We start from the raw sequence: 25,494 nt of genomic DNA on the forward strand, positions 1-25,494 counted from the left end.
TGACCTAGATTTGTTTTCAACAGGTGCTGAAGGTCGTGCAGGTATGGCAGCCATAGTAGATCCAGAACACAAGATCAATCTCGTACAACTGTGCAAAGCCTTACAGGAGAAACTACCCCCGTACTCAAGACCCTTGTTTATTCGTCTTATGGAAAAGGCTGCAGACACAACAGGTTTGTGGATTTTGCGTGTTAATATTTTTGTCAAGAGTTTAAAATGTATTGTTTAAAATGTATTAAGATTTGAGCATTAAGACCAGAATATAAATTTGACTTTAATTAATTTGTTATTATTAGCTTAGAAATATCATTCTATTGTTATCTACTTTGAAGTTTTAATATTTTGTTGGATTTGAAATGTTATAATTTAATGTATTTTTTAATAAAATCAAGTGCTGCAGAAATTCCCAGTTTGAGTAACAGAAATTATGACTTTTAATTGTCTTTTTGTTTACCTTTTTCTTTTATAAAATGAGCCCTGGGAAATAATAGTCAGACATGTTAGATGTTTCAATCATACATATTTCTTTTGTATTTACACAATCTGATCCATTTGTAAGTCATTAAAGTAAACTATTATTTCAAGCTTTTTTGATTTAGGTACACACAAGCTTAAGAAGACAACCCTTCAAACAGAAGGCTTTAACCCACATAAAACTGAAGATCGACTGTTTTACATGAATAACAGAACCGGCCAATATGAACCTTTAACTCTAGATATTTACAGTGATATATGTAAGCAGAAGATCAGGTTTTGAAATATTAAGTTGTGAGCTTTTACCAGGGATTTTGCGGACACATGGGTAAATCACGATATAACATGAAACAAATTTATACTTTTGAATGAGTCATCACCTTATTTTATTTTATCTTTGCCATAGAGGAGGCTTCATGATTGAGCTCTTCATGTGTGAGGTCAAATATAATTGTTTGTATTTTTGCTTAAATGTTTATAATATTTTTGTAAAGTTATAGTTACCATAATCATGTCATGCATTGTAGCTTAATAAACAAAGCAAACATTAAAGTCATCGCTCTGTTAACTAATTATCTTCATTAAATGGAACACATTTTTATCATGTTAAACATGCCGCACAAGCTTATGGTTTAAATACGTATGTTTTATGGGCAGATTCTGCCTGCACAACACTTTCACATTTGAATTGTTATTTTGAGGTTTTTACAATTGTTATTCTCTATTTGTTTTGATACGATATACTTTACGCTGGTTTAATAAAGTTAGTTATAATCGGCCTTTTCATTGTACATGTAAGAAGCACACACATTCTTTCATGATTTCATTTGTTTTGTTTGATTAATTCTATAGGGTACTTTTTAGGCATTTATTAATTTGTTCATTGAGTTTGTTTATTTATTTATGCAACCGAAACGCATACGGTTATATTACTATATTTGTATTATCGTTATGTTACTGAGTTTTGTTTGTAATTAGGTGAGTCACATTAAATATTTATAATGAACAGTTAATCGATGTTTGGATACATGTAGGGGTGTAACAATGTTCCAATGTATTGCATTGTTTTGTCATGTGAGTTTTCCATTGAATATTGCAACATGTTTAAATATATTTTGCATGATAATTTTCCATTTAAAAAACATCAACTTTTGCATTTAGCAATTCATTGACTGTTGCTTAAGACTAGCGTAAACCTGCAGCATTTACAAAAGTAAATTTTATTTACAAATACCTATATATATATATATAAATTTATATCATGTTAGTTTTTTCTTTACTGCTCAAACTGTTGATTTAACAAATATTTTTCATCACAATATTTTCTCAGTAATTGTAAAATCTTCCATGTATATCACATTTGTCTGGAACTAGCTTAAATATAAGTGTATGGTTTTCTTACTTTTGGGAAACAATACATCATTTTTTGTTGAAAATTGATATTTGAATAAGTCATGTTATGATTAGTTTTCCCTATTGTGATGATAAAATAATTGTAATATGTATTATGTTAAATAATACTTGTCCAATGAAATTGACATGATATATCGTAGCTGATTTTAATTTCCAAATTATTGCATATATATTTACTAAATATGTTTGAACTATAAATGGTATTGTATTTGTTAGGAATCATAGAATAAATTTAAAACTTATTAGATTGTCTCTACATTTCTTTATTGTAAATATCTAAATACTTTTCAATATTCTAATATATTAATAGCGTTAGTAAATTTACTCGATAGAAAAACAATTGCATCCATGCATACAAAGATGTGATATGAAATGCACTGACGGTTGATATCCTAGGTTCGTTGTCAATAAAAACTGGTAGAACCAGATGCACTACGTGACCAAATATGCGTTGAAGTGTCTTAAAAATACAATAAATAAAAAGATTCGCGAATCCCCACAACAATTAACAATTTGCTTAAAAAAGCATCGACAAGAATAGTATAACAAAGAAAGTTGGCACTATTCAAAACTCTGTAACCGCATCTAAAGTCACATGATGCCACTGTGCACAATTCACATTCGAGTGAAGCTCCCACGTTACTTTACCGTGTTAGAGACAACAGTCCATTTTTAATTGGTATGCGAATATTTAATGTGTTAAAGTTAGGTCAGAGAACCAATATATTGATACAATTGAAAACCTTCACGACAATAGTGTTGTCCGAAATTCGTTGTACTTCATTACGCTAAATTATTGAATGGAAGATTGTCACGAATTGCAAGTACTTTTTAAACACTTAGAACAAGAATTATTTTGACAGGAAATGCGACGAGCTACAACACGTTTTCACAATTAGCATGTTAATTAGATGTAGGCCAAGCACAAGTTGCTTGCTTCTTACAGGCCGATCGAATAGGAAAGAGAGGTATATCTATTGTTTGTGTTTACTAATCACAAGCTATTTCCCACGTTGTAAGGGCCTTTGTGTCTGAAAATAAACACTGAACATAGAAACATGATCGTAAAAGAAAATAGACGATCACCGTATGGCCTCTCTTACACATACATTACTTGTTAATTATATTTTGGTGTTCATAATTTTGGACTTTTTTGCAATTTAAATCATAATATACGTATAAGACGTGACCGAAACCCGGTTACGATTAAGATTTCCACCATTCACGGTAATGTTAACAATAATTACTAAACTCCGAATTTCCTTCCGACATTCAACACATGCGAATAATTTAGAGGAATTATTTAAGAGTCTCTACATTAAAATGAAACTGATGTAACATCCCATATTCATTTCGAGTTTAGAATTTAATATGTTTTAGAGCTCGGGCTTGATAATGCTAACATCGTGTTGAAAAATAAAGAATAAGACAACTTACTATGTATCTATGATTGTTGTTTTCCACAACCAATACACCTGGTGAAAGAATTGTTAAGACGTTGAGTAATCCTTTTATGTCCCTCAATCTATACTGGGGGACATATTGTTGTTGCCCTGTCTGTTGGTTTGTTGGTTTGTTTGTTGGCTTGCGTCAAACTTTTGCCATTACTTTTGCAATATTAAAGATAGCAACTTCCTATATGGCAAGCATGCGTATCTCATAAAGCTGCACATTTTGAGTGGTGAAAGGCCAAGGTCAAGGTTATCCTTCAAGGTCAAAGGTAAAATACATTAGTCAAAATCGCTCATTTAATATACACTATAACTTCGTTTTGCAATATTGAAGATAGCAACTTGATATTTGGCATGCACGTGTATCTCGTGGACCTACACGTTTTGAGTTGTGAAAGGTAAAGGTCACCCTTCAAGGTCAAAGGTCAAATATATGGGTCAAAATCGATCATTTAATATACATGTATACTATAACTTCTAATAACTTCTCATATGCATGGAGCTGCACATTTTAAGTGGTGAAAGGTCAAGGTCATCCTTCAAGGTAAAAGGTCAAATATATGGGGGACATAGTGTTTCACAAACACGTCTTGTTTGATTGGTGTTTATTGTGAACAATAGCAAGCTATGTTTACATATCACACATTTATTGGATATTCATGTATTTTGTATTGTGTAAGTGGTATATACATAATTAAACTTAGTTAATAATGCACTTAAATCGACGTTAATGATAGCAATGACCTATTATAGCTGATTAAGATTATGATGATAATGAAAATAATGATGTAAATTAAGATTCTTATAAGCACGATTATGCTGGTGATTAAAAATAATCATTTATATATCGATTTTAGTATTCTTCTATATTGACATTGTTCAAGTTTATCAATCTTGCACGACAGTTACATTACAACATGGAACGACAACTCTGCATGGAGATTCAAGGTTTAAAGCATTGGCGAACGTGCGAATTTGTTATCAGTTTTGTTCCGATACTCGAACGGGTTTAAACATGCCTGGTAGTTTTTTTTTCCCTACTTTCGATTTAGAGTATCAAAACACGTAGTTGATAAATCGCGAAAATGTCTGCCACCAAACATTTATGTGGGCAATGTTTTTTTTTGAAAACATAGAGAAAAATGGAGTTGTGTACTGCAGTGATTGTGAGGAACCACTTTGTAATAAATGTTAACACGATCATGTGCGGACAAAGGCTTTAAAGGCCCACAACTAATGTGGGTTTGCGGATGCACCTCCCTAGGATATACAAGACCTTCTGAAAATATTGACAGCCTGAACGAATCATGAAAATGAAGAAGTATTATACATGTGCAAAGACTACATGTGACATGCTGTAGTAAGTTATATGCCACCATACTGTACACTTAATACATTGTTCGTCCAAGTTCATGAATAAGTAAAAATAGGCACTCCACAACAGAGTGGTTTACGCCATTGAATACCTGTATTGACAAAGCATACCAAGTGGTACTCATGCAAGTGTGTACACGCTTGGTATTTTCCCTACTTTCGATTAAGAATATAAATACGCGTAGGCGATTTTGTTTAACTGCGTGTGAACTTGTCTCTAAAAAATATTTATATTTCTCATTTTTGGAGGAGAAAGCCGCAATATAGGGATATGTGTATTGCAGAGACTGTGAAGAACCACTGTGTGAAAAGATTGATGTTATGCTCAAGAATAATAAGAACACAACATATACCTGTAGTCGACTGTGGATTGTGATGTGCAAACGTGCGCAAAACATGGTATGTTCTTATTATATCAGATGAACAAAAAGCTATACTTGATTAAAAAGGTTGTTATCTTTGTACTGTAACATGCACATGCCGGGTATTTGCCCCTACTCTCGATTTAGAATATAAATATACGGAGGTGAATTTGTTAGAATTTGCACAAACATGTCTGTCGAACAATACTTATGCGGCCCCTGTTTTGAGGTGAAAGCCGAAATAGAGGGCGTTGTGTATTGCAAAGAATGTGATGAACCACTTTGTGGTCAGTGTAAACAGGATCATGTAAAGATAAAGGTTTCCAAGCACCACACGTTGTGTGACATTGCGGATGTACCTCCACAGGAGATAAAGGAACTTCTGAAGAGCTTGCTTGCATGCCCGAATCACGAAAAGGAAGAAGTGGCATACCTGTGTAAAGACCACGATATGACCTGCTGTAATAAGTGTGCTATGGCTGATCACAGAAAGTGCGAGGAAGTAAAGGTACTTTCTGATATTTTGAATGATATTAAAGTGGATTGTTCCGGATTGAAGACAGTGTTGCATGACTTTCAACAGCAAGGTGAGCGTCTTTTAGAACATGAACGCAATCACGAAGAATTGATTTTTGAAATAGAAAATCAAGCGTTGGCTTCACTCCAAACCATTAAGCAGAAACTCTTAGACATATACGCGCAACTTGAGAATGAAGTGCTATCATCTATTGCTGATAAGAAAAAGGTCATGGGAGAAAAAATCGAAACAAACAACGATAAGGCACGTCAGTTTTTGAATGACATTAAACAGCAGTCAACTTATATTGAACTCGTTGAGAAATTTGGAACGAATGAACACGTTGTTCTCCTGCAGAGGCGCCTTGAAAAGAATTCGGTATGTCGTCTGAAATCAACCGTAGGTGAATTGGAGAAAAGTAGAAGCAAATCTTGCTTTAAATGTGTTGAGGATACCTTTGTTGATAGATTGCTGATAGAGGTTAAGAATTCCTTGCAAATAGAAGACTTCACTTGTGATGTAAGCGAAACAGGCTCCGATACCGATAACAGTCATTATAAGCCATATACGGAGCGAATTCCAAAGCTTCAATCTACTAAAGATTTAGGTATTATACCCCTGTTTGACAAGGAAAAACGTCCCGACCCGTGTTCATGTATATGGATAGATAAGTACATCGTGATATCTTTACACGAAGTAAATGCGTTACTAGTGATTGAGGAAGATAGTAATTTTGTATTATCAAAATTCAATTGTGACGTTACGCCTTGGTCAGTTTCTAAGACAGGTCCGATGGACATGGTTATTACTTTGCCAGATGCTTGCAAAATTGCATTTGCACAACTACGTTATGGAAATGTGCACATGATTACAAAACTGAAAACAAGAATCCCGTATTACGATGTTACAAGAAATGCCTCACTAAACCAGTACGTATGTATATCAGATAGCACGGGGCAGATCGACATTCTTAATAATGACGGAACGTTGCTTCGTGAAATCAATATAAGCTCAGACATAAAAGAGTATGCAAGATCGTTTTTAAGTTGTATTTTTAATGCGCATAATCGTGTGTTAATAATTTCAAATTCGTTGAAGGACACATTAATGGCATTTAACTTAAATGGAGAGAAAGTGTTTGAATATAAGCATAAAGATCTAATTGGCCCACATCAAATTGCCGTTGATCCTTGTGGCAATGTTTATGTGACATCGTATCTTCTTTATAGTATACATCAAATCAGTCCTAGTGGACAATATAACAGATCTCTACCTTTAGAGAAAGAAACAAAATATCCGTTTGGGTTATGTTTCAATAACGCGTTTGATAAAATTGCTATGAGTGGTGGACATAAATCCGTAAATCCATATCTGCGAGTGTATAGATTCACGTGATCAATGTCATGGCTTATACCTACGATTAACATTCGAATTATTGAATACAAATCTTAACCCATTTATTCCTAGTGGACTCTCCCATCCTTCTACAGTGGATCAATTTATTTCCAAAATTAGGGATGTCTAGTATATGTATTTATATATTTAGTATATTTCTTACAGAAATTCCTTTAAGCAAACAGCGCAGACCCAGATGAGACGCCGCATAATGCCAATGCCTTTTTTCTAGACGCTAGACATAAATGGGTTAATACAAACCCACAATTTTTCAAACGCATAAACGACTGTAAATTAAAATGTGTACGTGTTTGGAAATGTGCGTTTTAATGTATCTGAATTAGTAAATGTATTTCATTTATATGAATTATATTACAATTCGAGCTTTTTCACGAATATGGAATTCTGTTTTGTATGTTTGATATGTTACTACACGTATTTTATAAGCGTACATTCTGGTTATTTATAAAAATTAATATAAAATACTAAAAACTAGTTAATATGAAAGTTTGAATAAATGTGTTTTTTTCTCATAGCCAAACATTTAACAGTTTTATATTCACAGATATGTGTACTTCTTGTTGCCAGTCACTCAATATCTCAACATAATAAATGACATTGAGATAGCTAACATTTTCACGCACAATTATCAGATTTTAAGTATGTAGCGGGATGTAAGCTTCAACAAATGTTTCATTATCCAGCATGTCATGTACTGTTATTTATATTCATTTAGTGTTAATTTGCATATGAAGTAAATTTCAGTATTGTTCATTGGTTATTGAAAAATTATCATTTAAACTATATTGTGTATGTTGTTTTTCCTTCGTGTAGTTAGTAAATCAATATCTCAAGCTGGTGTATAAACTTGAGTTACCTAACATTTTCACGCACAATTATCAGATTTCAAATATGAAGCGATGTAAGCTTCAACAATTGTTTCATGATTCAGCATGCCATGTACTGTTATGTTCATTTAGTGTTTATTTAAATATGAAATATATTTCAGTGATGTTGATTCGTTATTAAAAAAATTCTCATTTAAACTGTTATTTGTATCGTTTATTTTCGTTATCGTCCATTTTCTTAACAAGCCGCTTTATGCTACATGCAAGTCGTTTAACTGTTAACTCTAAATTGTAATACGCACACGGGAAATTGTTTAGGGCACTTACGTGGAAATAAAAGCTAAAACTGAAACTACGTAAGTTATGAGCATGTTGTTGTGTTCAATTATTCTATGTTAATGTTACCTGATATAAGTAAGTGGTTTTATGTGAATGTTTTTATTTTGTGTTCATGTGACTTCATGTGGGTTTTCTTTAGTATTACGTCAAGAAAACGAACTCTTTGTCCGTACACGATATAGTTATTAAGGCTCTTTGTCCGTACACGATATAGTTATTAAGGCCAAATCAAAGATTCAAAGGATTCCGTTCACAAAAATCATTTAAAAAGGCCGTTGTTTGATTCTAAATGAGAGCGATACCAATATTTAATTATTAAATGAATACACATACGCAAACAATACTGTTCGCAAGCGGGTGGAAACACTTGCACCAGCAATACGGGTCGAAAGTTCAATCACTCGATCAACCATAACCGAATACATGTATCTCGTATTTCAATGTTGAATGAGACATTTAACAGAGATGTAATATTCTATACGTTTCACATCTGGCAATAAAAATACGCAGTGTCCGATAGTATCTGGAGCCGAGCGTATCTGGTCTCATGGAATATCCCCTGTTATCTTACTTAAAGGTCTTTTAGATCGATTGCCATATGTGATAATCCCTGTGTGCTCGTTATACATATTTTGCACACAAATCTGGGAATCACAAGACATTTGTATGCTTTTATCATTTATGTTGTACACTCCAAAGAATTAGCTTTGAAACCACTTAGAATGTCGTGGTAACGGCGAAGATGTGGGAACAACTTAGTAACTCGTAGGGACGAATTAGCTTACTCTTTGGAAAAACTTACTTAATCGTGGAATAATAATGAACTTTTTAATTCAAACACCTTTTCAGAACAATATGTTTGATTAATGTCGTCCGAAAACAAAAGACCCACTTGTATCATCCATTTTGAAAAACGCATTAAAAACAAAATTTTAATTGGTTGGTTATGTATTAAAAAAAATAAGTATCTGTTTCCACGCCTAAATAAGTATTGCCATTGAGATAGCTATGTCTTTCCCAACGAGTTAATATTTCGTACCAATGATTTTCTCACTCGTAACCCCGACTTACTAACTAACTCCATGAGTAAGCTATCTTAGAATCGGGCAATAGTAACTACTTAGTGGGGACGTATTTCTAAGCCTTGAGATATACTATTTAAGTTGTGATAACATTAATAATTTTGGTAACGATATATAAAAGAATACAAATGTGTCCGTAGCATGACGCTACATTCAGTGTTTTTCTGAAACTCTTCCAGTTATGTCGGAACATACTGAACTGATCTATAAAGGTGCGCAAATGAATAGTTTGTTTTAAAGTATCAGCCCTCTAGCAGCGATACGTTTTGTGTTACGCGTAAAACAGTTTTAAAAAGGTGATTGTTTGTTCAAAGGGGACCATTGCTCTAGTTGTGTACAAAATAATATAACAAGTTATTGAGGTGCACATGTTCACAACTTCACATACTGCTTTATATGTTAGTAACGTAACGTTCAGCCCTTTAGCAGCAATATTTTATGAGCAACGGGCGATAACTATTTAATAAATATATCTTTTATAAAAAGGAACACAACTCCGGTTATCAATATAGATGAGATGCAAAATATATATTGGAGCACATTCTCATGCTCGTTATTATCTTTATTTAGTAACGACCACCAAGTAGCAGTACTTTGTTACATTAACGTAACGCGGGCCTCAGGCCAATACGGCTGTCTTCAGCTCAATAACAAGGCCAATATGAATTCAACTAATTAATAACATGATATAATAGATATGCTATCAATATATTTCCAGAAGACATATATGTAATAAAATGAATGATATGAATGATTATAAATGCTGACAAATCCATCACAGTATCTAGATATTATGAGTAATTTGATGTTTCATGATAACACTTTCTGTATCACTTAGCAGTTATACCTTATTGATATCCACATTAAAAACGGACAACAAATCGTCTTTAATATGTGTAAGGCAGGTGCCTACCATCGTCTGATCCGACGAACGTTTCTGATCGTCGACTGTCTGTGAAGTACTAGGCTTATATATGCTATATGTCATCTTACTCTAGCAAATACAATTATATGGCACTGGATGGATCCCAGTGGGCATCCAACGTTGCTGCAACGTTGTATTTAGGTTGCATTCGAACGTTGCAATTTGGTTGTACGAAGGGTCTAAATGAAAGTTTTCCCGACGTTTTTTTCCAAACGTTGCTGCAACGTTTTTTTCAAAAGTTGCTGCAACGTTGTATTTAGGTCGCATTAAAACGCAGTATTTTTAAATTCTATTTTTTTTTAAATAATATAAAAATTTAAAACTATTTACTGCCAACCGTTCTTTCGATTATTATCGGCATTTATTGAACATTATCGAGTTCGTTTCATACAAGTAACCATTATTTGATGTATAGAGAAAGTTACCTGAAAAGCTCCCCGAGTGGGAATCGAATCCACCAACTCCAGATCACTAGGCAGATACCCCATCTACTACACCACGGCGACTGTTGAATGTTACAGACAAAAATGTTGACTATAAATTTTTGGTTGAAACTTTGAAACTAGAATCTACCATTTCAATGCATAACACAACTTAAGCAAAATATTTTATCAGGCGATTTTGAGTTAAAGTTTATATTTAGCATCGTAAAGTTTAAGCAACTGATTTGTAAAATTAAAAAAAAAATCTAAAATGTACAAGAAATCATATGCATGAACTGTATTATTATAAAGTACGATTCCTACTCGGGGAGCGTTTCATTATCCCCTCTGTAGACACCAAGTACTGGTTCTTTCTAGGAAACGGACTCGACAGTGTGCATATCTGCCGATAATACTCGAAAGAGCGGTTGGCAGTAAATAGTTTGTTTATTTTTTTTATATTATTTAAAAAAAGAAATACTACGTTTGAATGCAACCTAAATATAAAATTGCAGCAACGTTGGAAAAAAACGTAAAGCAACGTTGGAAAAAAAACTCGGGAAAACTTTCATATAGACCATTGGTACAACCAAATTGAAACGTTCGAATGCATCCTAAAGACAACGTTGCAGCAACGTTAGATATTGTGACAACCGAACTGCAACGTTTGAATGCAACCTTAAAACAACGTTGCAGCAACGTTGGAAAAAAAAACTTGCAGCAACGTTGGAAAAAATTGTCGGGGAAACTTTCATATAGACCATTGGAACAACCAAACTGCAACGTTCGAATGCAACCTAAATACAACGTTGCAGCAACGTAGGATATTGTGACAACCAAATTGCAACGTTTAAATGCAACCTAAATACAACGTTGCAGCAACGTTGGAAAAAAACGTTGCAGCAACGTTGGAAAAAATCGTCGGGAAAACTTTCATATAGACCATTGGTACAACCAAACTGCAACGTTCGAATGCAACCTAAATACAACGTTGCAGCAACGTTGGATGCCCACTGGGAAACTGCAACGTTTGAATGCAACCTAAACACAACGTTGCAGCAACGTTGGAAAAAAAACGCCGGGAAAACTTTCATATAGACCATTGGTACAACCAAACTGCAACGTTCGAATGCAACCTGAATACAACGTTGCAGCAACGTAGGATATTGTGACAACCAAACTGCAACGTTTGAATGCAACCTAAATACAACGTTGCAGCAACGTTGGAAAAAAACGTTGAAGCAACGTTGAAAAAAACGTCGGGAAAACTTTCATATACACTATTGTGACAACCAAACTGCAACGTTTGATGAAACGTCCGGGTAATGTTTTGTATGCAACGTTGTGGCAACGTTCGGTAATGGTTGCCGACGTTGCGACCTAAATATTACGTTGCAGCAACGTTCGTACAACGTTTGATGCCCACTGGGATACTGTACAAGTTTTAACTTCGATACGTATATAATAAGCACTTACTTTAAAGTTAAAAATTTAAAGGTTAATATCGTGTTTAATTCGTGCGGTTTTTAAACCTATTCATAATAAAAGACGTGTAATCTCTAGCAAATTACTGTAAACCTGGGAATGTTTTAAAAAAAGACGATGGTAAACAATTAACCGATTGACATTTTATTTATAACCATTTTACCGTTTATCAATAATTTATAATACATCTCAGTTAAATAATGATTACATGTATATCCTTTAATTCAAGACCGTCTTCAATTCTCAAATATTCAAATGATGCTAGTGCATTTGGAGGGTTCTGAAAATGTGAATGTCCGAAAACTTATAGTAATTACGGTAATTCTAATTGAATGCTTTGAGCTTTTATGAGTACATACGTACCGCTCAACATTCTTCCAGATACATGTACTTTTTTATGTTATTAAATGTCTCACAAACTTCTATAAAATCGAGTTTAATCCATCCAATATCATTATTAAAGTAAGTGAGCAAACCATATCACATATTAAGTTGTTTTAATTTGCGTCAGTGATTATCATATATTTGCTATCTCATGTGTTTGTGCTTATTTATGCGTGAAGATAGTTTATGTTGTTAATATTAATGATTAAAGTGTCGCCTAGATTATAGGGGCAAGCTTACATGAAAAAAGCCGTTATCAGTTGCAACTACAACTGTATAAGGAAAAGTACTGGTACTGGCCCAGTTGGGAAAAATAAGCTTAAGAAACATTCGAAACATTCGCGTGGTGAAATCTTCAAAATTAATAGGGAATTTGTGGTATTTAATTAAGTTGCGCGTCCTGCGTCTTTGACGCATTAAGATCGGAAAAACTCATCGGTCCGAAGTACGCGCGTCCTAGGTGACGCATTCAAAATCAAGTGGTATTTGTCCGAATTAGAGATTCTCACGAAACACTATTTTTACAACGCCCGTATCTGTCACGCCGTAGTCATTCTACAAACAACGTTTTCATTGGCTATTAACCACAGGGACGTTTGTATGTAACCAATTAATGAATTCGTTTTACAAAGGCTTCGTCGAGATTGTTTTTAAAGAGCCCGGATGATCATTTCGTATCTGTTAGGTTTAATAAAATATGCCACCAAAGTAAGTCATCAAATTAGATAAAAAACAACAGACGCTTGGTCAGCATTGGCGCAGCGATTCTGGCGAACATGAGGTCTCAGAAACAATCACGGACAATGAAATCTCATATGCTAATAGCCCTAAACCTAGCGGGAGTCAGGCTTCAAGTCAGCAAAAGAACACGAGTTTTTGCCTAAATGGCTCACCATGGACTCGTGGCTATAAAGGTTTGTCGATAAAACGGACGAACAAGACAATTTTATGTACTGCTCTATGTGTGAAGAGAACAGTTTTAAAACCGGTATGGTTAAAACACTACCAAATTTTGGTAGTGTTTTAACCATACCGGTTTTAGCAACGACAACGAGGCTCGGCATTTTTGATTGGCCTATTCTGCTCAATGGTAAAATAGGTCACTGTTTTTAGTGACGTTTAACAGCTAAACGCTGGTAAACAATTCAGTTTCTCATATTATAATAACAATTAAGCATTATTTTACCGATCAATGCCATTTTTGATAGCGCAACTTGAGGAAATCGATTGAAAACGTGTCTTGAATATTGAATAATTCTACTTCCGCATGCTGCGTCCGCCATATTGTTGACATTGCCAACTCTCGTTTTAACCTAATTTTCGACGAGAAAAGATGCATTCTGGGTGTCTGGAAGTTAATGGCGTCGAAGTGAATCGATTGTTTGACCCCCTTGTAATTTTTTGTTTATCACCCGCTAACCTTCCCTGCTTTTTAACCCAAAACAAGTTGTCCGTGTGCAAAAAACATCAATTTATTCAGAAACTGTAGCAAGCACGCGGGTGCTTCATGCTCATATGCAAACTTTGATTATTTCTAAGTTTAGATTTCAAAATATCGCGCCATATTACCTTGTCGCATGCCCGCGCATAGGTATTAAAAAAAACTAGTGAATTGGAGCGAAAAACCGGAAGTCGACTTCTGCATGAACTTCGGATAAATTCGGACGTTCTATTTTCGGATGTAAACAAACAACGATTGGTCTTGCTACAGTTTCTGATGTTTTTGAATTAAATGGGATAAAATGGGTAACTTAAAATACATTTTTCAATCAAAGTGTGTTCTTATGCAGTTATGACGAACTTGTGCAAGATATAGTTTGATATTCAAGCTGTCATTTCTGGTATACAGTACATGTATAAACTATAAATGTTTTGCATGAAATGATGAATATGATCATGAATTTAATTTTTGTGATTGATTAATTCACTTATGTCCAGTTGATGAGTAATATATAAATGTTATATCTATATGGGATTTTATATGTTGTATGACAATCATGTACTGTATACCAGAAATGACAGCATGCATATCAAACTTTACTTCAGACTTAAACTTGCACACAAGTTCGAGAAATATTTTGGCATAATGGCAAGAACTGTAGTGACCCCCGACAGTTTACTTTATGTTTATTTACGCAATTATGATCCTGAGTTTTATTATCCTGAACCTTATTTGTCATATTTTGGTTACAATTATCATTTTCATTTATTTCCCACACCTTCTTTGATTTTTCATGATGCTTGTTTGGGTCTTTTATTTCGTTTCCTTACAGATATTCCGTTGCAGATTTCATTTGATGCTGATTTATTTTCCTCCTTGATGCCTGAACCTGATTCAGAGTCTGGGTGGGCCCTTGAATCAGTGCCCCAGGCTCAAGATCCACATTGGTACAATATGTATATGCTCTCTGAATATGGTGGATCAGCCAGTGATGATACCAGATCGGACGAGTCAGTGTTTGGGTCAGTGTCTGGTTCGACCAGGACCATAGCATCAGAGTGCGAATCGGACGAGACACTGCCTCCAGACGCTGAACTCGAGTATGATATTGACATCATGTCCGACGGCTGTGTATCTGAGGATATTGATACACAGGCGGAGATATTTGACTAACTTTTTTCTCTTTCTTTATTTTATTTTATTTATTTATTTTTTATTCTAATTTATTTTATTTTTTGTTAGTTTTAGTTTTGTTTTCTTTATTTTTTGTTCCAGATCATAATTGTACACCTTAGTTTCAATTTAAATTTGTCGGGGGAAAGCGAAGCGAGGGCCAGCCAGTATATATGTAAGTATGCATATACAAATATATTTTTTCTTGCAATTTCAGATATATTCAGCATCATTAATCATTATGGCTCACATGGAAATCACAAATAATTTGAGTGTTATTCAAAAAGTTGAAGAAATTGGAATAAACAAGGCGGTAGACCAACTTATGAGTTTGTGTCAAACAAAGATTGAAAGAAAAGTTATCTTTGTACAAGTGGATCGTCTTATAAAAAAACATCGTAGGCTAATTAAAGATAAACACCGAGTAAAAGGTGCTAACAATTTGGATGATTTTCATAAGACTACATACACTTTTCCCGTTCCAAAATCATCATCTGAAGAAAGTGGTTCAATGCAATCAAATTCTCAGCAGCCATTTAATATGCAACATGATAAAAAAATTAATCTAGAAAATGGACGCATTTCATATTTTCAAAAACATTAAAAGAGCTGTCACTCCTTCATATATTGTCTAAATTCAGAAATGAAAGCAGTTCTGTGATCGTCTCATTGAGATCTTTCCAGAGATATATTACAACCCTATATCCTAAAAAAAAATAATATATATATATATATATTCAGCGGAAAAAGGGCAGATAATTCCGGATTTTCAAAAAATTAAAAGGGCCATAACTCCTTTATACATAGCCGGATTTCAAAAAAATAAACAGATCTGAACTTGTATTGACGAGACCTTTCCAAAAATATATAACACTCTACCATTTCATTAAAATAAAAAATTAGTTTGTTGTTGCTATGGTCCAAAATACAACTTTGTTGCGACATGTCAGTCACCCATGCAGATCATGTAAATTTAGTCCAAATTTTTGACGCTCTTAAATATTAAGCTACTTTTTATATGGGTAATATTTGGAGCGTACAAAGGGTGAAAGACCAATTATGTGGTGGGAATTTTTTGTTCTTTGTCTATATTGTTGCGCAAGGATTTTGTGTGCAACATTCAAGCCCCGATATAAGACACTTAACAACAACGGATTGCAATAATATTTACATACCTGTGTAGATAATTCATTTCTCGATAATAATCCGTAAAATGTATGTAATGACACTTTGAATTTTGCACGCCTGAGCAATTTAAATCCAACCACTATTCAATTTTTCAATATCTCTCGATTCGCTCGCTGTGTAGATAAAAATCGATAACATGACCTTGATGTAAAGCATCTGGTTTAAAGTGGAAGAATAAACAGCGTAAAATACAGTTTGCGTTCGTGTGTTGTGTTGCAGCGCGTTACATAGTAAACCGATGTTATACTTTTCTGGATTAATTTAGCATTCTTTTTTTTTCTAAATTGACAATTACAAAGTTCTGAAATAAAGTACATCTTTTATTTTTATACTGTACATAAATAATATTGATACAGATCGTACAGTATACCGTCCTTTGTAACGTAGAATGTAAGTACATAAAACAACACAGACAGAGGTGCGAAAAAGACATGCATAAACACTTCCTGAAACTTAGAACAGTGAATAGAAACTGCACCATATCTGTTTTGAACATATGCTTATTAAATCGACAAAGATTAGCATACAAGATCTAGTTAGGTAAAAGTCCGTGTTAAAAGCTCATGTTAAATAAAATTACGCGTACACGTTACACCGTAATGCCTTCTTCTGATTGGTTCATATTTAAATCAGTTTCATGACATGGCTACAGGTCAGTGATTGTTTTGCGATTTAAGCAGAAGTTTAACTGAAGAATTTATGCCTTTCTAACTTCGAATCGACGATATTTGATGTAAAAATGAACTTCTGAATTAAAACTGAATGAGTTGGTAATGTTATTTTGCAATTTTACGCAAATTGATGAAAATTTAAACTTTCTGGTTTCCACCACAAAAAAGGTCCTTCAACGATGAGACGTTCCAAAGAATTTAGCCCATATAAAAAGTATCTCTAAATTCTTTGCGCGTCTTATAAATGAGACTTATGTAAATGCTACACGTGTTTTACCCCAAATGACACAAACCCTGGCTGTGGCATCGCAAAAGGGCTCTTCTGAACAAGATAAAGCCATAGATGTCCTGTTTAAGACTCTTGTATGGCTTATTAAGGAGGACCTACCATTGTCAAAATGTCAGTCAATTGTTCATTTACTTCATGATTTCAATGTTAATAATGACTTATCTTAGTGCAATTTTCTTCAGTTTCATTGTTTACAGGACTCATTAATTTAGTATGGGACTCGTAGATTTTCCCAGGCACTCGTAGTTTACAAATATGCTAGTCCTGGGACTCATTTAGTAAAATTCTAGATTAATCACTGATTTTAATTGCTTTGTAATTAATTGCACAAACACATTAAAATATTCTTTCACATTCCTTTTTGGTGAAGTGTTCTGTTCTAAATCTTATTTAGGACGGATGGCAGCTTTTCATCAGAGACTTTTAATTGATCAATAAACAGAGATCCTGACAGATGCACATCTAGCCAGGACTATGTTTGACACTGACAAATGTTGACGATTACCAACAGTTTAAGTGTTTCTACAAGCCATACTTTGACAACTTACAGCAACGGAGGCTGATTGTTTAATTATTTGTAGTTCTTATTTTTGTGACTCATTTTATTAACAGAAACGCGCACTTATTTTAAGTTAATAAATACAAACTTTGCTGGTAATTTAGATAGAAAATAAAAATGGAAATGGTCTGATTGATTCAAAAGGCTGTTTTATGTAACATGAATTCATCATTCAAGGTGCTTGTTTTTAAACACAACTAATTACTTTTATTTGTTAACTTGCCGGTAATACAAATATGGAAACAAGCTGGGTTTTTTTCCTTCGTTATGGGATTTATTTTTGGTAATTGGGATTTTTGTAAGTCTCTGTATAGGGTTCTGAATGGCACCTTAAAGGTGTCTTATAGAGCTTTTTGGAACCACTTGACTGTGAAACTTTAATTGTAACTTAAGCATCAGGGTTGTCATTAAGATTCTGCCTAGACGGTTTATTTTGGATTTTAGAATTTGTGAAAGTGTATACATAATATTTTACATAATTCATCTATCTAGAATGGTATGATATTCACTTAAACAGTACTTTTAGTTTGCCCCTCTTATTTATGAAAACAAAAACAAATCTATTTATGATTTTGAAAATGATAGTTGCAAGGGAGTGCATACAACGCAGGAAAATACATTTTTTGGGAACACTGTTTTTGACTCAATTTAAGTTTCATTTGTAATTACAAGGAACTATGCAAATGTTTGCAGATATCGTGAAGATTGACATTACAGTGAGTTTGCACCACTAAGTTATAACTAAAAACAAATCTAGATATGATTGTGAAAATGATAGTTGCACTAGGAAGTGCATTCAACTCAGGAAAATAAATGTTTTGGGAACACTGTGTATGACTTGAGGTGAAGTTGATTACAATGAACGATGCAAATGTTTGCAGATATCGTTAAGATTGACATTAACATTTAAACTGCTCTCTGGTAAAACAGGGCTTAATGCATTTGCATACAGTGTCTTCCCGGATTAGCCTGTGCAGTCCAAAGTTTCTGCCTGAACTGGATTTTGGCTTAAAGAGACTTCCTGTAAACAAAAGGATACTGTTTAAGCTTATATTGTCTGCCATAATCGGCTAAACTGACCTGTTTTACCAGAGCTTAGCTCATGTTTTTCTTTTGGTCATCAATGGAAATACAGAACATTCATTCCTCTATTTAACAGAGGACTGCGAGTATTGTTGACCCTGAAATGGAGTGTGAAGAAATACAACCGCATTGGACACAGCATCCCCAAACTCTTCCAAGAAACAGTGAAGAAATACCCCCAAAAAGATCTGTTTTCATTTTTGATGACAAGAAATGGACTTTTCAGGTAGGTGTATCTTGAAGGATGATTTTGCATTGTTAATCCTGAAGGTACCGGTACATAACTTAATCAGAATAAAATGTACCAGCAGTTTTTGTGCGAGGACTTTTTCACACATCTGAGCAAAAAACATAAAGGCTTAGCCCGAGCCAAAGGCTTTACATATTCCACTTGGTCTTTAAATTTAAGTCTTGTTCATAGTGTAATTGGCTTTAAAATAACAATATTGATAATTAATTTTCCAAACCCTTCTTACTCCAACAACACAGTCTACTAAAGTTATGCTGGACGCTGTTTCAAACAATCAATACTAGACCGTTCTTGCAGATGACATGTCAACCAGGTATTTCTCTCAAAGCTGAGATTTTTATGCGGATTAATGACTTACTAGCAGTTCTTGTTTACAAATGCCATTAAAACATAAAATGGTTCTTCAGAAAATTGATGAAGATGTAAAGTGCGGCTATTCAACATTTGTCACTTGTGTTATAATGAGTGTTTGAAAACTGGGAAATTTCAGTACTTTTAAAAATATTTTGTAACATTATGCATTAAAGAGGTACTAAATATGCAGCTTATTGTTTGTTGCTCCATATTTTCTTTAACCCTTTACCACTAAGATACGTATTTTACACATGTGTAGCCTCTTAGAAAGTTAAATTTAATCAAAGTCCTTTCTTATTCAAGTTTTAAAGGCTTCATTTCCAACCCTAAGATACCGGGTACTGATGAGCAGCAAACAGCATACAACCTGAACAGACTGTGAGTTACTTGCAGGCTGTTCTGGTTTTATGCTGTTTGCACATAGCCATTTTCACTTTGCTTCTGAGCAGGAAAGGGTTGAGACTCTTTTGTTTTATTGAAGGGCATGAAAAATATAGTTTAAAAATACGAGATGGCGACCAGTACACCATGTTCTGTGCTTAACATAGACATTTATTGAAAGAAATGATATTTGATTTTAGACTATAAAGCAAATATTCAGGCTATACAATGATTATTTTCTGACAAAAATTCAAGAGATAACAGCATTCACACTATTTGTTTTTAAAATTTCACCCCTCTAGCAGTTATGCTTTTTCAGTTACTAGCAATGCAAGTTAATAAGAGAAATTAAATACCTAAAATGTATGATGAGTTCGTTGATAATGACTCAACTAATGGGACTTGCCCATAATAATCACTGTCTAGCTGGCACTTAAAACTATTACTTAATCCTTAATACTATACTCAGTCGCATATCTAATACTATATATTGAACTTAAATTTTCTAAATGTAGACCTCAGCTGCATTTTTTTTCCGTTCAAATTCGAGGCCAGTAACTGCCTTATTCCCAATGGAAAAAGTTTATATTTTTCCCAAATGGGGCCTAAACATTCCCAATTGAAGGTTTCAATTTTTTTAATGTAAAATCTCTCTAAAAAGAGAAAAAAATAAAATACATATTGCTCTATAAGTTAACTTTTTCAAATATCGCCCAATTGGTGCAAAAAGGCACCATGCGTAATTAAAATTTAAAGGGGCATGGTACCTTTTAACACCAATAGGGCGAATTTTAATATTGAAAACACTCTTATCTTGAAAACAACAACACTTATTTCCCAATTTTAGTCAAAACGCTGTAATTTTCCCCAACTTAAAGTTTTTGTCTTTAATCCCATTCACAACATAGTGAAACAACAACACTAGCTGCCATGTATTGAGTTTGTAAATCATTCAAATAAACATTGATGTGTGAAGATTTCTGTCGTTGACATTTTTACTTGTTATTTACTTCAAAGTTTACCGACTAAAACGGTACACAGTTTATTTATACTACCGTATTCATATTATCTGTGGCTTATTTATCAAATTTATCAAAAAGAAAGTGCAATCATGGTATGTCAAAAATATGTTGTTGCCTTAACTGAACTCCGCCCTTAATGTAATAGTATTTAAACCTGTCCACTCAGAAGCAAAGTCAACATGGATGTTGCAAACAGCTTTAAATCAGAACAGCCTGGGAGTAACTCGCAGTGTTCAGGTTTGATGCTGTTTGCTGCTCATCAGTACCTAAGGCTTGGAAATGAAGCCTTTAAAACTTAAGCAAGAAAAGAAAGGTCTTTTATTAAATTTAACCCTCTATGGGGCTACACATGTGTCAAAATATGTATCTATGTGGTAAAGGGTTAAGTGATTAATCATGAGCTGCATGCAGGTGATAAATATAAGAGAACAAGATTTCCACAAAATATATATTCTTCAGATTGGCATGAAAATGAAACAATTCGGTAAATAACTTAAAACCTAAATGAAAGCAATATGTTTTACACACCAGGGCCCTTGGTTGCTCAAAACAAAAAAGCCTGTTTAATTAATTGTCTGTTAACTTCAGACCTAAATAAAATCAATTTTAAAAGAAATGTTATTATCCAACATTTTCAAACTTTTCAAGCAAATATATTTGTTTATAATTATTAAATAAAAAGGGTTAACAATTAAGTCATATAAATAACTCGATCTAAAAAATTAAAACCTGTTGGCTTAAGACATCATGTTGCTTATACAGTTTTGAGCAATCGGTCCCATTTTTGTTTTTGTACATGAACGAATTTACCCTCATCAAATACATCTTTTTAGGAAGTCGATCTTCTCACCTATGCTATTGCAAACTTTTTTAACGAGTCCGGCATACGCCAAGGTCATGTGGTCGCCCTGGTGATGGAGAACCGCCCTGACCTGGTGTTCTACTGGATGGGGCTGGCAAAGATAGGGGCCATAGCGGCCCTGATCAACTTCAACCTGAGGGAGAAATCCCTGCTGCATTGTGTACAGGCCGCCCAAGCGCAATGTGTGGTTTTCTCTGAAGAGATGGCCCCAGGTAATGAGCATTTAGTTTTTCCTATTTATTTAAGCCTGATTGCGCTGAAAGCTTAAGGCTTATTGAAATGCTCTTGAGTCGGTTTATTGGGTAGAACCAGTACTTGGGGTCTTTTTGGGAGATCTAATAATGTCTGTGGACAACATATACTTTACGCCTTGGCAATTTCTACCATGAGGATTTGTGTAATACTTTATTTCATTATTGGTTACATTTTTACGCTTTTTATTATCTGAGAATAAGTTTCTAATGTAAGCTCTTTTATAAGCACAATTTTTAGTTATCTTTTTTTTTTTATCTTATTCATGCTGTTATATGATATGTACATGTCTTGACAATAATATTAGCCCAATGGTCCTTGACAACCAAATTATAGGTCTGCACAAGTAAAAAAAGTATTATGTTCGGTCAATTGGACAAGTGAACCATTCAATTTATTCTTTTTCACCAATTAAAGCCACACACCTTGAAATGAAATACATGTTTATCAATACATATAGATGCAATTTGAAAGTGTGCAAAATTGTCATTAATCTATAGCCTAGTTAGCAAGTAATTTATAAAAAAACAAAACAAAAAAAAACGAAAGTAGGATTTCTGTATGTATACATCCATTTCGACAAACGCGATTATTTTTAAGGTTAAAAAAAGATGGATTTCTACCTTGTAACCTCCAGATATATTTTAATTGGTATTATAAGTTAAAATTAAAACTATAGCCTAGTTAGCAAGTAATATATTATTTTTAAAATGGTACCACTTTTAAAACTGAAAGTAGGATTTCTAGACGTATACGTCCATTTCAACAAACGCGATTATTTTAAAGTTTTAAAGCGCAAAATACACAGATTTCTACCTTGTAACCACCAGATATATTCTACCTGGCATAGATAAAATATGTTTCTTATTTATACATAAATTTACCTTCATTTCAAGGTGTGTGGCTTTAACTAGCAAAAAATTGAGTCATTTGGCTTGCACAAGAACTTGATAAAATTATAATGATAAAGCGGTAAGTATTCAGAAACACCCTTTACTGTTCTGTTTAAAAGGACAATTATCACATAGTTCAATTCGCAACACAGTTTCTATTAGTAACCTTATATTTGATTAAACAAAGTCCTTCTCACTTGCTGTTTATTAAAGTCATATTTGTTTACAAAGTTGAAACTTATTCAGAAGTACTAGTCAACTTGTTTGTTTATACGTAAGTATGATTATTATGCACACAAGTAGACTTTTAAAGTAAAAATGCTCCTTTATGAATTGTGACATTATGACCTACATGTATAATAGAGAAATACATGAGTATTTGCCTTATAAAACCATCGGTCATAGAGCAAACATTTCATTCAGTCTGTTTTGTTTTCTGCATGATTAAACTGCAAGCAAAAAAAGCACATTGACTGACATTTTTTCTCACTGATTTGTTTCTATAATAGTAAGTGGATTTGTTACATACTGTAGCATGACGTGATCATCTATACTAGTCAGTGGATTGTTTATATACTGTAGCATGACGTGATCATATTTTCACACTGCTGGTCAGGTGGGTATTTCTCCGGGTACCCTCTCAGTTTAGCCTCAAATTACAGGCTAATATGGGAATACAATTAATCAGTGTCCGACAAATCCATTGCCCGGAGCCCGGGGGCTACCGAAATTTTTCATAGGGCTACTGAAATTTTCCAGCTGACGCCCGCCGGGCTACTGTAAATCTATAAGAGCGGTAGCCCGGTTTATTGACAGACATACGTAGAATAAACACGCTGACCATGTGTTTGTACACTGTGTATTGCTTATAATCATATAACAAAGTGCAATCAATTATCTAATCAGTCACCGATCACTTGCGGTAATGTCGTAAACAGTAACAGTGTATTTTAATCATCCAATCAGAATCAACATTTGTCGTCTGCTAATAATATAATGAGAGCCAGTGGGATAGTTGGCGCACATGATGCAACATCATTTCGCAGTTTGGAATTCTTTGTTAACCGCAACAATGAGTAATAGCGACAACGTTTTTGATTTCGTTAAATATCCAAAGACGCCGAACATTAAATAAATAAAAACAATAGCGGATTCTTCAAAACTGTAACGAAACCGAAAATGAATATTAATAACAACGGCGTGAACGTTGTTAACACCTGCTAATTAGTTTGCATAGTCAATTAATAATTGAATTAATCGACTGTTAATCAATATTCCCATATATGCCCGATTTATATTTTAAAAACCAAATTATGGGTGGGTAATAAAGACGATAAGAGTCATAAACACAAACGTTTAAAATTTTCTAAAGTTTCAAATGAATTTCGGCATATGGGTCTATTTAAAGATATGATGAAATAAGCTACCAATCAGGACCGTTGTATTGCAACATAATTATTAATACTTTCATGTGCGAAATGCACAGGGGTATCTGTAAGGATTGCACATCCAGTACGCCTCATTTTCCCATAAACCAGCTAAAGGGCTTCCGCCAACAACACAAGACCACTCCAAACTTGAAAATCGTTTAGTAACAACTAAATACATGTAGCGTGAAATTGCAGCTCGAATCAAAATTTGTCCCAACTTTCCTGAGTCTAATACGTTAATTAGGTACGTTGTAGACCAGGAATGAGGAATGCGAGGGCGCACTCCAGGTCAACAAATAATGCAGCCTCAGTCACGGAAGGACCTCATTAACTTCGTAACTCATGCATACTAGTAATTAATTCTTGATTAATTCCATGCTACTTTCAGCCGTTGCTGACATATCCAGGGATCTTCCCAAGTCCTGCCGCCTGTATTACATGGGCGGTGGGCAGTGCCCAGTAGTCGGTGCTGTCAGTCTGGATCCGTTGTTGAAGAAGAGTCCAACCTATACCCCACCTGCGCCCATAACCAATTTTACAGGTATTACTAAGATTTGTTGAGAGTCATATGAGCCTAGTTCTGGGACATCTGAGCTTAATGTTGGTGCGTAAAGTGTAGTCCCAGATTAACCCGTGCAGTTCGCACAAGCTTATCAGGGACACTTTCTGATTAAACTGGATTTTTGTTTAGAAGAGATTTCCTTCAAATTACATAAAAGTGGGAAGTGTTATCCCTGATTAGCCTGTGCGTATCACGATATGTTTGACAAACTGTACACTCTTGCTTTAGAAATTGTTTTCCTGAAAGAGGCTACAATTACATTGAGGATTAAAACCTTTAAGTGTGTTTGTTAACATTTAGATAAGTATAAACAACACCATGAATTAATGAGTTAATTACTTTGCGTTTCAATATATTGCTCCTTAGAAGGGCTATGTTTTTTTACAATAATTAACGTATTGATACTAACACAGTTAGATACTTTACACAATGATTAAGACTAATACAAGCTCTGAGAACAGCATACTAGTGCAATGTTCGTGTATAATATACTGTTGTCTACATTTTCCTAAAATATAGAAACAAAGCAGAACTTGTTTTATGTAAGTTTAATAACACAATGTATTTTGCAGAATAAAGTGTCTAAGTCAGCTGATATATATATATATATAAT

At 34.0% G+C, this 25,494-nt stretch overlaps 1 protein-coding gene across 10 annotated transcripts in view; it reads left to right on the top strand.

Annotated features, from left to right (window-relative positions):
* Positions 1–25,494, top strand: part of LOC127837254 (long-chain fatty acid transport protein 4-like) — a 456,835-nt gene that overhangs the window by 408,237 nt on the left and 23,104 nt on the right. Inside the window, exons 10-11 of one of the 10 annotated variants that reach the window (XM_052364179.1) lie at positions 24–173; positions 600–1,584. The exons of 8 other annotated variants lie outside the window; for them this stretch is intronic. In XM_052364179.1, the coding sequence (XP_052220139.1) occupies positions 24–173; positions 600–757 (308 nt within the window). In that variant the 3' untranslated portion in view covers positions 758–1,584. Of the gene's footprint in view, positions 1–23; positions 174–599; positions 1,585–25,494 lie in introns of those variants that run through there. One more of the 10 variants, XM_052364170.1, reaches the window with a different exon arrangement.

The sequence above is a fragment of the Dreissena polymorpha genome, chromosome 7 (assembly GCF_020536995.1).
Source record: "Dreissena polymorpha isolate Duluth1 chromosome 7, UMN_Dpol_1.0, whole genome shotgun sequence".
Taxonomy (NCBI): Eukaryota; Metazoa; Mollusca; class Bivalvia; order Myida; family Dreissenidae; genus Dreissena; species Dreissena polymorpha.